At 50.5% G+C, this 11979-nt stretch overlaps 1 protein-coding gene across 1 annotated transcript in view; it reads left to right on the top strand.

Annotated features, from left to right (window-relative positions):
• Nucleotides 1-8541: 8541 nt before the first annotated feature.
• CALR (calreticulin) overlaps nucleotides 8542-11979 on the top strand; it is a 28267-nt gene continuing 24829 nt past the window's right edge. The window contains exon 1 of the mRNA XM_060252676.1: nucleotides 8542-8698. Coding sequence (XP_060108659.1) covers nucleotides 8611-8698 — 88 coding nt within the window. The 5' untranslated portion in view covers nucleotides 8542-8610. The remainder of the gene's footprint in view (nucleotides 8699-11979) is intronic.

The following is an 11979-nucleotide window of genomic DNA, read 5'->3' as shown; positions in this document are numbered from 1 at the left end:
GTGGGGATGCCTGCTCTGGAGTCTCAACACGGCCCCACCTGCACCAAGGGCCTCTTGCACTGTCGCTTATTAGACGGAGAGCTGAAAGGGATACTTGCCATTCAGTGGGAGGGAAGTATAGAATCACAGAGTTGGAACGGACTCCCCAGGGTCATCTACTCCAACCCCCTGCACAATGCAGATATTCACAAACACCTCCCCCTGAATTCACAGGATCCTCATCGTTGTCAGATGGCCATCTAGCCTCTGTTTAAAAACCTCCAAGGAAGGAGAGCCCACCACCTCCCAAGGAGGAAGCCTGTTCCACTGAGGAACCGCTCTAAACTCACAAACACCTCCCCCTAAATTCACAGGAACTTCATCGCTGTCAGATGACCATCTAGCCTCTTTTAAAAACCTCCAAGGAAACAGAGCCCACCACCTCCCAAGGAAGCCTGTTCCACTGAGGAATCGCTCTAACAGTCAGGAAGTTCTTCCTAATGTTGAGCTGGACACTCTTTTGATTTAATTTCAGCCCATTTGTTCTGGTCCTGCCTTCCGGGGCCACAGAAAACAATTCCACCCCATCCTCTAGATGACAGCCCGTCAGGGCCTTGAAGATGATGATCCTATCCCCTCTCAGCCGCCTCCTCTCCAGGCTGAACATCCCCATCTCCAGACCCCTCACCATCTTCGTCGCCCTCCTCTGGACAAGTTCCTCTCACTCAATTCCACAGGGCCTGCAAGACAACATTATTTCGGCTCGCCTTTGACTGAATTGCTGATATAGTAGCAAAAAAGGATACTCAAGAGCACTGAACACCACCAGAAACTAAATGATATTATCACCAAAACTGTTTTAATGTAATTTTTTAAAATTGCTTCACTGTAGATCTGATGAATTCTTTAAATGTTAAATTGAGTGAATTGTATTGTTACTATGATCTACTATTTTATTTTAATTGAGATGTGGTGCTGGAGAAGACTTTTGAGAGTCCCTTGGACTGCAAGAAGATCCAATCAGCCAGTCCTAAGGGAAATCAATCCAGACTGTTCACTGGAAGGTCAGATGCTGAAGCTGAAGCTCAAATACTTTGGCCACCTAATGAGAAGGGAGCACTCCCTGGAGAAGACCCTGATGCTGGGAAAGACAGAAGGCAAAAGAAGAAGGGGACGGCAGAAGAGGAGATGGCTGGACAGTGTTACTTATGTAACAAACACGAATTTGGGCAGACTTCGGAGGATGGTGGAAGACAGGAGGGCCTGGCGTGACTTTGTCCATGGGGTCGCAAAGAGTCGGACTCGACTGTGCAACTGAACAACAAAAACTATTTTATTGTTGTGAGCTGCCTTGAGCCTGCTTCGGCAGGGAGGACGGGATAGAAATCCAATAAATCAAATCAAGTTCCAGCTGGTCTAGATCCTTCTTAAAATGTGGTGCCCAAAACTGAACATGATACTCCAGATGAGGTCTTACCAGAGCGGAGTAAAGCGATACCATCACACACTCTTAGTACATTTGCACCTCCCAAATGCATGATGCTGCTTTGAAAGCCTGCAAGGTTAATTCTTTGTGTGCTGACTTGTGACTTGACAAGTTTGGGGATGAGCAACCATTTACGGTTGAGCTGTGTTGCAACCAGTTTCGTTTTCTTGGGAAGCCTGCTGTGTGTGCCTCCTATGCAGAGAGTGTTCCAAAGAGCTTCGCGGACGGAACTTCTGCCTGCCACGCAGCTCTTTGAGGTGCATTCAGTAAAATCCTTGACTGAACACGGGTACACAACCATTGTTAGTGTTACCCGTATTGTTTTAAATTCCTGCCACAGAGAAATGGAAGTAAGATCACAGGGAAAGTCTATGCGAGGAACCAAAGTCCATTTTTGGTTCATTGATTTTTTTTTTTAACTCTCTGGTTTGGTTTTGTGTCACATACAAGCTGTTTAAAAGTGACTTGGTATTCAGTTGAGCTCTTTATAATGGATTCAGATACTTGCTAAATGTTATTATTATTAAATTTATGAATTGCCTCATCCCAGCCAATGCCGGGCTCTAGCCGATGTACAACAAAAGGTACACGTAAAATCAATAAAACCATGGGGGGACGGTGGCTCAGTGGTAGAGCATCTGCTTGGGAAACAGAAGGTCCCAGGTTCAATCCCCGGCATCTCCAAAAAAGGGTCCAGGCAAATAGGTGCGAAAAACCTCAGCTTGAGACCCTGGAGAGCTGCTGCCAGTCTGAGAAGACAATACTGACTTTGATGGACCCAGGGGGGTCTGATTCAGTAGAAGGCAGCTTCATATGTTCAAACAGTAATTTTAAACAATCGCAACCCCATGAACCAACAGTGTGCTGTAATTCTGCTTTCCAGGCATTGGGAGCAGTTTCTCCCCTTGAGTAGACAAGGGGGGGGCAGGCGGGGTGCCAGCCCAGCAGCCGTCACTTATCCCGTAGGGCCCTAGTATCTTTCGGCAGAGAGTTCCACCAGGTTGGGGCCAGGTCTGAAAAAGCCCGGGCCTTGTTGAGGACAGCCGGACCTCTGTGGGGCAGGGAGCACCGCTAGGTTTCGACCAGTAGAGCGTAGTGCCCTTCCAGGGACATAGTGGAGGAGGCGGTCCCGTTGATACGTCGGTCCCAGACCACTGAAGGCCTTAAAGGTCATAACCAGAACCTTGAATCTAACTCAGTACTCAATTGGAAGCCGGTGTAGCTGACGCAGCACAGAACAACAAACCCTAGAAAAACGAACCCTGGGTGTCTCCAGGCAGCTGGACTGCGAAAAGCCTGGCCACATCCTGGCCACTCACTGAAAAGCCTGGCCACTCACTGAAAATGTCAAGACAGTGTGCGTCTGCAATAAAAAAGGCCAACGCCATGCTGGGAATTATTAGGAAGGGAATTGAAAACAAATCAGCCAGTATCATAATGCCCCTGTATAAATCGATGGTGCGGTTTCATTTGGAGTACTGTGTGCAGTTCTGGTCGCCGCACCTCAAAAAGGATATTATAGCATTGGAGAAAGTCCAGAGAAGGGCAACTAGAATGATTAAAGGGCTGGAGCACTTTCCCTATGAAGAAAGGTTGAAACGCTTGGGACTCTTTAGCTTGGAGAAACGTCGACTGCGGGGTGACATGATAGAGGTTTACAAGATAATGCATGGGATGGAGAAAGTAGAGAAAGAAGTACTTTTCTCCCTTTCTCACAATACAAGAACTCGTGGGCATTCGATGAAATTGCTGAGCAGAAAGGTTAAAACGGATAAAAGGAAGTACTTCTTCACCCAAAGGGTGATTAACATGTGGAATTCACTGCCACGGGAGGTGGTGGCAGCCACAAGTATAGCCACCTTCAAGAGGGGTTTAGATAAAAATATGGAACACAGGTCCATCAGTGGCTATTAGCCACAGTGTATGTGTGTGTATATAAAATTTTTTGCCACTGTGTGACACAGAGTGTTGGACTTGATGGGCCGTTGGCCTGATCCAACATGGCTTCTCTTATGTTCTTATCCTGGCCTCTTGTGCTGTTGCTGTTAAGGTCATTGGGTCCATCGAGGTAAATGGGCAGCTGCTCTCCAGTCCCTCTGAGATCCTTCCCATCCCCTCCTGCCTGGTCCTTTCAGCTGGAGTTGCTGGGGATTGAGCCTGGGACCTTCTGCATGCTGAGCAGAGGCTCTGCCACTGAGCCAGGGTCTCAGGCCAAGGTCTTTCCCATCACCTCCTGCCTGGTCCTTTCAACTGGAGATGCCGGGGATTGAACCTGGGACCTTCTGCGTGCCAAGCAGAGGCTCTGCCACTGAGCCAGGGTCTCAGGTCAAGGTCTTTCCCATCCCCTCCTGCCTGGTCCTTTTAACTGGAGATGCCAGGGATTGAGCCTGGGACCTTCTGCATGCTGAGCAGAGGTTCTTCCGCTGAGCCAGGGTCTCAGGCCAAGGTCTTTCCCATCACCTCCTGCCTGGTCCTTTGAACTGGAGATGCCGGGGACTGAACCTTGGACCTTCTGCATGCCAAGCAGAGGCTCTGCCACTGAGCCAGGGTCTCAGGTCAAGGTCTTTCCCATCACCTCCTGCCTGGTCCTTTTAACTGGAGATGCTGGGGATTGAACCTGGGACCCTCTGCATGCCAAGCAGAGGCTCTGCCACTGAGCCAGGGTCCCAGGTCAAGGTCTTTCCCATCCCCTCCTACCTGGTCCTTTGAACTGGAGATGCTGAGGATTGAACCTGGGACCTTCTGCATGCCAAGCAGAGGCTCTGCCACTGAGCCAGGGTCTCAGGTCAAGGTCTTTCCTATCCCCTCCTGCCTGGTCCTTTTAACTGGAGATGCTGAGGATTGAACCTGGGACCTTCTGCATGCCAAGCAGAGGCTCTGCCACTGAGCCAGGGTCTCAGGTCAAGGTCTTTCCTATCCCCTCCTGCCTGGTCCTTTTAACTGGAGATGCTGAGGATTGAACCTTGGACCTTCTGCATACCAAGCAGAGGCTCTGCCACTGAACCAGGATCTCAGGCCAAGGTCTTTCCCATCACCTCCTGCCTGGTCCTTTTAACTGGAGATTCTGGGGATTGAACCTGGGACCTTCTGCATGCCAAGCAGAGCCTCTGCCACTGAGCCAGAGTCTCAAGTCGAGGTCTTTTCCATCACCTCCTGCCTGGTCCTTCCAACTGGAGATGCCGGGGATTGGACCTGCTCCTGAGCCACAGTCACCGTTCAGATTTTGTGCACTGCCCACATAGCTCAGTCGATTGCTTGTGTTGTGTGCTTATAGCCCTATCTTAATGCCTGGCATCTCCAGTTTAAATTGGATCTCAGGGCACAGGGCGGGAAAAGACCCACCCTGTGACACCAGCAGCAGCAGCAGCTCTCAGCTCCAGAGATCTTGGCTCATTGTAAGGCATGTTCATGACCTGCGTTTTCAACACAGAGGGACTACGGTTCAGTGGTTGGATGCATCCGTTGCATGCAAAAGGCCTGTGGAATCCTCCTGGTCAGCAGGGCTGGGAAATGGAGCCCTTGGAGAGCCACAGCCCTGCAGCAAAAGCCCCTCCCCGGCTGTTCTGGTCCATAAGACATAAGAACCTAAGAGAAGCCATGTTGGATCAGGCCAGTGGCCCATCCAGTCCAACCCTCTGTGTCACATAAGAACATAAGAGAAGCCATGTTGGATCAGGCCAATGGCCCATCCAGTCCAACACTCTGTGTCACACAGTGGCCAAAAAACCCAAGCATCATCAGGACATAAGAACATAAGAGAAGCCATGTTGGATCAGGCCAATGGCCCATCCAGTCCAACACTCTGTATCACACAGTGGCCAAAATAACCAGGGGCCATCAGGACATAAGAGAAGCCATGTTGGATCAGGCCAATTTACATATTAGGCCACACCCCCTGACAACACTATTGTTTCACACATGGCCTTTTGTGAAGAAAAAGCCCACCAGGAACTAATTTGCATATTAAGCCACACCCCCTGGTACCAGTTTGGTGAAGTGTGCAGACTCTTATATGGGAGAACTGGGTTTGATTCCCCACTCCTCCACTTGCACCTGCTGGCATGGCCTTGGGTCAGCCATAGCTCTGGCAGAGGTTGTCCTTGAAAGAGCAGCTGCTGTGAGAGCCCTCTCAGCCCCACCCACCTCACAGGGTGTGGGGGAGGGAGATAATGGAGATTGTGAGCTGCTCTGAGACTCTTGAGTGGAGGGCGGAATATAAATCCAATGTCGTCGTCTTCTTCTTCTACCAAGCCAGTCGGAACTGCATTCCTGCGCAAAAAAAGTCCTGGCTTTAACCTTTCTTCATTTCCAACTCTTTAATCATTCTAGTTGCCTGAGTTATGAGCCCGCGACACCCTTTGGCCTTTGTTTTCTAGGACCCCACTTATCCAACTGCTTCAAACCACATCTGGCCCCATCTGGCCCTTGCATGGGGTGGGGGGAAGGGGAGGGCTGTGGCTGAAATTCAGGAACCTCTCGGATTGCTCCTGAAGACCGTCTGGGAGATGGGAAGGTTGCAGCAAAAACAAAAGGGGAAGCTGGAGGCCCAACAACTGCCATGGAACAAAGCAGAGTCCAGTAGCAGTTTTTAAGACCAACCAAGTTTGATTCAGAACGGAAGCTTTCGTGTGCTCTGAGCACACTTCGTCAGACAGGAGGCTGGAATGGCCAGCAGCCCTAAATGTAGAGAAACAGGGCAATGAATCAGCATACAAAATCAGGGAAATGTCCCTCAGCAGATTAAAAGAATCACAAGCTGGGGCCTGGCGACTGCCAGCCTGTGTCCATTGGGCTAAAACAACAAGCACAGTAATAAAGGCCAGAACAGCAGATTGATGTCCATTAAGTGTTGTTGTTGTTCAGTCGCACAGTCCAGTCCGACTCTTTGCGACCCCCTGGACCAAGTCACGCCAGGCCCTCCTGTCTTCCACCATCCTCCTAAGTCTGCCCAAATTCGTGTTTGTTACATCAGTAATGCTGTCCAGCCATTTCCTCTTTTGCTGCCCCCTTCTTCTTTTGCCTTCTGTCTTTCCCAGCATCAGGATCTTCCGATTAAGTATCCTGCAATAAATGAGATAGATCCCAGTAGGCAGCTGCGTTGGTTTGAAGCAACAGAACAAAGCAGTATGCTCTAGGTTAAAAGGAGGGCATAACGTTCTCAGAGGCTTAAGTTAGACATAGCAGGAGTCGTTGCACCTTTAAGACCAACCAAGTTTTATTTAGAACGTCAGCTTTCGTGTGCTCTCTAAGCACAATTCATCAGACGAGGGGATCAGGTGTGATGAAGTGTGCTTAAAGAGCACACAAAAGTTTACGTTCTAAATGAAACTTGGCGGGTCTTAAAGGTGCCCCTTGACTCCTGCTTTGTTCACCTGCTTCAAACCAACACAGCTGCCCACCTGGATCTAAGTTAGACATGTAGGAAAGGAAAGGTCCCCTGTGCAAGCACCAGTCGTTTCCGACTCTGGGGTGACGTTGCTTTCACAACGTTTACACGGCAGACTTTTTACGGAGTGGTTTGCCATTGCCTTCCCCAGTTATCTGCGCTTTCCCCCCAGCAAGCTGGGGACTCATTTAACCAACCTCAGAAGGATGGAAGGCTGAGTCAACCTGGGCTGGCTACCTGAATCCAGCTTCCGCTGGAATCGAACTCAGGTCGTGAGCAGAGAGTTCAGACCATAGTACTACAGTACTGCTAAAACATCATTCTACGTTTGCCATTACAAAAAAAAAAACTGAATTAAAATAGTGGATTAGTATATGTCATGAGATAAACAGTCAATGTCCCTTATCTGAGTTTGTCAATACAAAAAAACTTTTTTGTGATCCACTATCCTAAAAGAGAAATACATTGGAATACTGTGGATATATAGATCCCAGCGGGCACCCGTGTTGGTCTGAAGCAGCTGAACAAAGCAGGAGTCGAGTGGCACCTTTAAGACCAACCAATTTTTATTTAGAACGTCAGCTTTCGTGTGCTCTTAAGCACACTTCATCAGACGAATCCGGCACAGTGAGCAAAGCCATACAGAGCTGAGCAGAGCCATCCATAGCTGGTAGGCAGTGGCCCAGAATGCAACATGGTACAGATTTAAGAGCCAATGACAGTGAAGTGAAATTATCTGGTAGGCAGGAGTTTAGAATGTAAAATGGTACAATGACAGAATAGTAAAATTAACAAGTTGAGCAAACCTCTGATCTGAGTAGCATGAGCATGCGAAAGCAACAAAACAGAATGCAGTAAAATTAACAAATTGAGCAAACCTCCGATCTGAGTAGCATGAGCATGCGAAAGCAACAAAACAGCAGTATGTCAAAATGTGTCTGTTAACGACAATGGGAGAGGGGTTCAATATATGTAATGGGATAAGCAACCAAAGTCCCTGTTTGTGTAATACCGCTAAAAGAGAAATACATTGGATAGTGATGGTTTTGTCCATCTAATTTACTTTTTAACATGTAAACCTAATTCTAGTTTGCCATAGGAAAAAGGAATACAATAAAATATAGTGAAAATGGGTAAAGCATGTGCAATGAGATATGCAGCCAATATCCCTATTTTGAGTATGTCAATACAAATAATTATATTATATATATTATATAGCTGTACTTGGGGGCTTCATTGCAGCCAGGCGGACTCCCTGCTTGCAGCAGCGGCCCAATGCCGCGTCATGAGCAGAGCGGGGTCTTGCACGAGCCCCCAAACCTCTTCCCGCCCGCGCCCCACCCAAGGGCAGGAAATGCTCGCCTCCTCCCACGCGGGTCTTGGGAAATGCGCGCTGGCCCTTTAAGGCCCGCTGGGGTCACGTGTGCCGGGCGAAGATGAGCGATGACTCCGCCACGGAGGGGAGGGGGGCGGCTCCCCCCGAACGCGTGGTCGAGCCCGATAGGTCGGCCCCGGCAGCCAATGGGCAGCGGCCATCTGGGACGCCAACGTTCGGGGGCGCCGCCCCGCGTACCGTGCCGCGTCGTGTCCAATGGCAGGGGCCGAGAGAGCGGCGGCGGCCAATCAGCGAGCGGCGGGGAAAGCGCTCGGCGGAGCCCGCTATAAAAGGGCGGCGGACCCCCCTGTCCGGCTGCAGTCGCTCGGGCGCCGCTTCGGGTGCGAACGGAGTTTTGCTGCTGCTGTCGCCCCGCCGGAGAAAATGAGCCCCGTCTTGGCCTTGTGTTGCCTCCTGGGCCTCGCCGCCGCCGGCCCCGCCACCTATTTCAGGGAGGAGTTCGGGGACGGAGGTGAGGGGGGGGGCAGAGAGGAGGGGGGCAGGGGCGTCACTTGGGGGTCGGGGGGGCGCTCTGCAGCCAGGGTCATCAGAAAGGGGGAGGGAGATGTCTGCTGGACACCCCATTAATCCCTATGGAGACCGATTCCCATAGGGAATAATGGAGAATTGGTGTGTGGGGCTCGGGGGGGGGTGTTTTTTGAGATAGAGGCACCATATTTGCAGCATAGCATCCAGTGCCTCTCCCCAAAATACCCTCCAAGTTTCAAAAGGATTGGACCAGGAGGTCCAATTCTATGAGCCCCCAAAGAAGGTGCCCCTATCCTTCATTATTCCCAATGGAGGGAAGGCATTTAAAAGGTGTGGTGTCCTTTTAAATGTGATGGCCTGAACTCTTTTTGGGGTTCAGTTGTGTTTGTCACAACCTGGCTCCACCCCCAGTGTCTCCTGATTCCACCCCCAAAGTCCCCAGATATTTCTTGAATTGGACTTGGCGCCCCTGCTGCAGCCACAAGCAGGCGAGGTACCCCCCTATAGCATGAGTGGGGTGGGGCTGCCTCGAAGGTGGGGTCAGGTGCTGCCTCCTCCTTGTGTTGTAGGGGGGGCTTACTTAGGGGGCTGCCAGGAGAGGGGCCAGCAATCACAGGGGGGGGGGGGAGAGGTTCTGCAGTGGGTCACGGCCCCAAAGGGTCATAGACTCAAAAGAGTTGGAAGAGACTTCCAGGGTCATCTAGTTGAACCCCCTGACCAATGCAGGAAACTCATTGGGTGGGGTGGGGCTGCCTCGAAGGTGGGCGTCAGCTGTTCCCTCCTCGTTCTGTTGTGGGGAGGGGCTTCCTTAGGAGGCTGTCAAGGGAGGGGGCAGCAATCACGGTGGTGGTGGTGGGGAAAGAAGGCCTGTAGTGGGTCACTCCTCCAAAGGGTCATAGAATCATAGAGTTGGAAGGCACCTCCAGGGTCATCTAGTCCAACCCTGTGCACAGTGCAGGACACTTCCCCCTAAATTCACAGGAACCTCATTGCTATCAGAGTAGGGTCAGGCAGTCCTTTGCCTTGTTAGTAACCAGTGGATGGTGTGTGTGTGCGGGGGTGTGTGTCTTTTTTTTGCAGACCCTTCTATGGCTCCCATCTTTGCCAGGGTTCTTGGGCTGTGGCTCAGTGGCAGAGCCTCCGCTTGGCACTCAGAAGGCCCCAGGTCCAATCCCTGGAATCATCTCCAGTTAAAAAGACGAGGCAGGAAGTGACGAGGAAGACTTTTGCATGACACTTTGATGGAGAGCAGCTGCTTGTCTGAGCAGGCAATACTGGCTTTGGTAGACCAAAAAGGTCTGATTCAGTATGAGGGGAGGCTCACGTAGGAGTTACGGCTCAGTGGTAGATTGTCTGCTTGGCATGCAGAAGGTCCCAAGTCCTGTCCTCAGCATCTTCTGTTAAAAAGGACCAGGCAGGAGGTAATGGGAAAGACCTCTGCCTGAGATCCTGGAGAGCAACTGCCAGTCAGTGCAAGAAATACTGGCCTTGGAGGACCAAAGAGGTCCAATTCAGTGTGAGGAGAGACTCACTAAGGATTATGGCCCAGCAGTAGACTGCAGGAAGGTCCCTGGTCCAATCCTCAGCATCTCTAGTTAAGAAGGACCAAGCAGGAGGGGATGGGAAAGGCCTTTCTCTGCTTGAGATCCTGCAGAGCAGCTGCCAGACTAGGTAAAGATTGACCTTGAAGGACTGATAACCTGATTCAGTATAAAGCCGTTCCATGTGTTTACTGGGATGGGGTTGTGGCTCAGTGGAAGAGCCCCTGCTTGGCATGCAGAAGGTCCCAGCTAAAAAGGACCAGGCAGGAGGCAATGGAGAAGACCCTGACCTATGATCCTGGCTCAGGGCAGAGCCTCTGCTTGGCATGCAGAAGGTCCCAGGTTCAATCCCTGGCATCTCCAGTTAGAAGGACCAGGCAGGAGGTGATGAGGAAGACCCTGACCTGAGCCTCTGCTTGGCATGCAGAATGTCCCAGGTTCAATCCCCAGCTTCTCCTGTTGAAAGGACCAGGCGGGAGGTGAAGGAAAAGACCTCAACCTGAGGCCCTGCAGAGCAGCTGATAGTCAGTGTAGGCTGTCCTGTTCTTGACAGACCAAGGTCTAATGTGAAGCTTCCTTTAGGGGAGGGACTGTGGTTCAGTGGGAGAGCCTCTGCTAGGCATGCAGAAGGTCCAGGTTTCAATTCCTGGTATCTCCAGCTAAAAAGGTCTGGCGCAAGGTGATGTGAAGGATCTCTCCCTGCCAAAGGCCCTGGGAGAGGTGCTGCAAGTTGTAATAGACAGTGCTGATTTTGATGGGCCAAGGGTCTGAATTTGTATAAGATCACTTCCCTGTATTCTTGGTAGGTGTACCCTCCTTGAAGGAGGAGGAGGTCTGGCTCCCTTGAGTCTTGTGGTGCCATATAGAGAGAGAAGCAAGCTGACAATGAGGAAGCAATTGTCGGGCTGCTGTTCTGTTTGGGTGGGAAAGCAGGTGCTCTCTATCCCTTAGGCTGTGAGTAAGCACAGCGAGTATGAAATGTGAGCAAGATGCAGATGATGCTGTGTCAGAATACTTTCAGTTTCAGGGAAGGGGTGTGCCGTAGAGAAGGGGCAGGGTGATTTTGCCAAATGTCTCTGGGGGTTTGTGTGTATGTGTGTTTAACGTTTTGCAGTCAAGCTTGTTAAAATACCTTTCTTTAAACATCAACGGTTGCATGCAGAAATGTATTTCAGAGCACGAATGGCTTGGAGAGAGAGTTCTTGTGTTTGGTCTAGACCACGAATGCATTGGGGAGTTGATAATTAAACAGTAATCATCCGGGGCCCTTGAGACCCGGAGTGTGGGCTAAATAGATCACTCTGGGATGTCTGCAGAACACACACAACGCCCATCGCCTTCTTACCGCGCTGATAACGGGTTTGCCTGGTTTCCCGTGACCGCTCAGAGCGTTTCAGATGCTAAGACTGAGCACTTTTTAAACAAAAGTGGGTGCGGTGACTGCGTTTTCGGCTCTTTGGCTAGCATGTGTGATGGAATTGAGATTTTGCCTGTTAAGCTTTTGGTTAGAATTGGAAATTCTGGTCTGGGAGCTTGTGGCAGCCTCACCTGATAACATCAGCTCTTCTATCTGAGCATTTTTAATTGCACGGTTTAATACAGATGTGTGTTGCTGTACAGCTGCCGTTCTGTTTTCTGCAGAGGAGCTGTGTTCTTATTGCATAGATAGAATCAGAGATGGCCGGTAGTTTGTGGTGTACTGCTGCTTTTCTAAGATTATGCT

Source organism: Heteronotia binoei, chromosome 13, assembly GCF_032191835.1.
Source record: "Heteronotia binoei isolate CCM8104 ecotype False Entrance Well chromosome 13, APGP_CSIRO_Hbin_v1, whole genome shotgun sequence".
NCBI lineage: Eukaryota > Metazoa > Chordata > Lepidosauria > Squamata > Gekkonidae > Heteronotia > Heteronotia binoei.
This window is presented reverse-complemented; position numbering and strand designations above follow the sequence as displayed.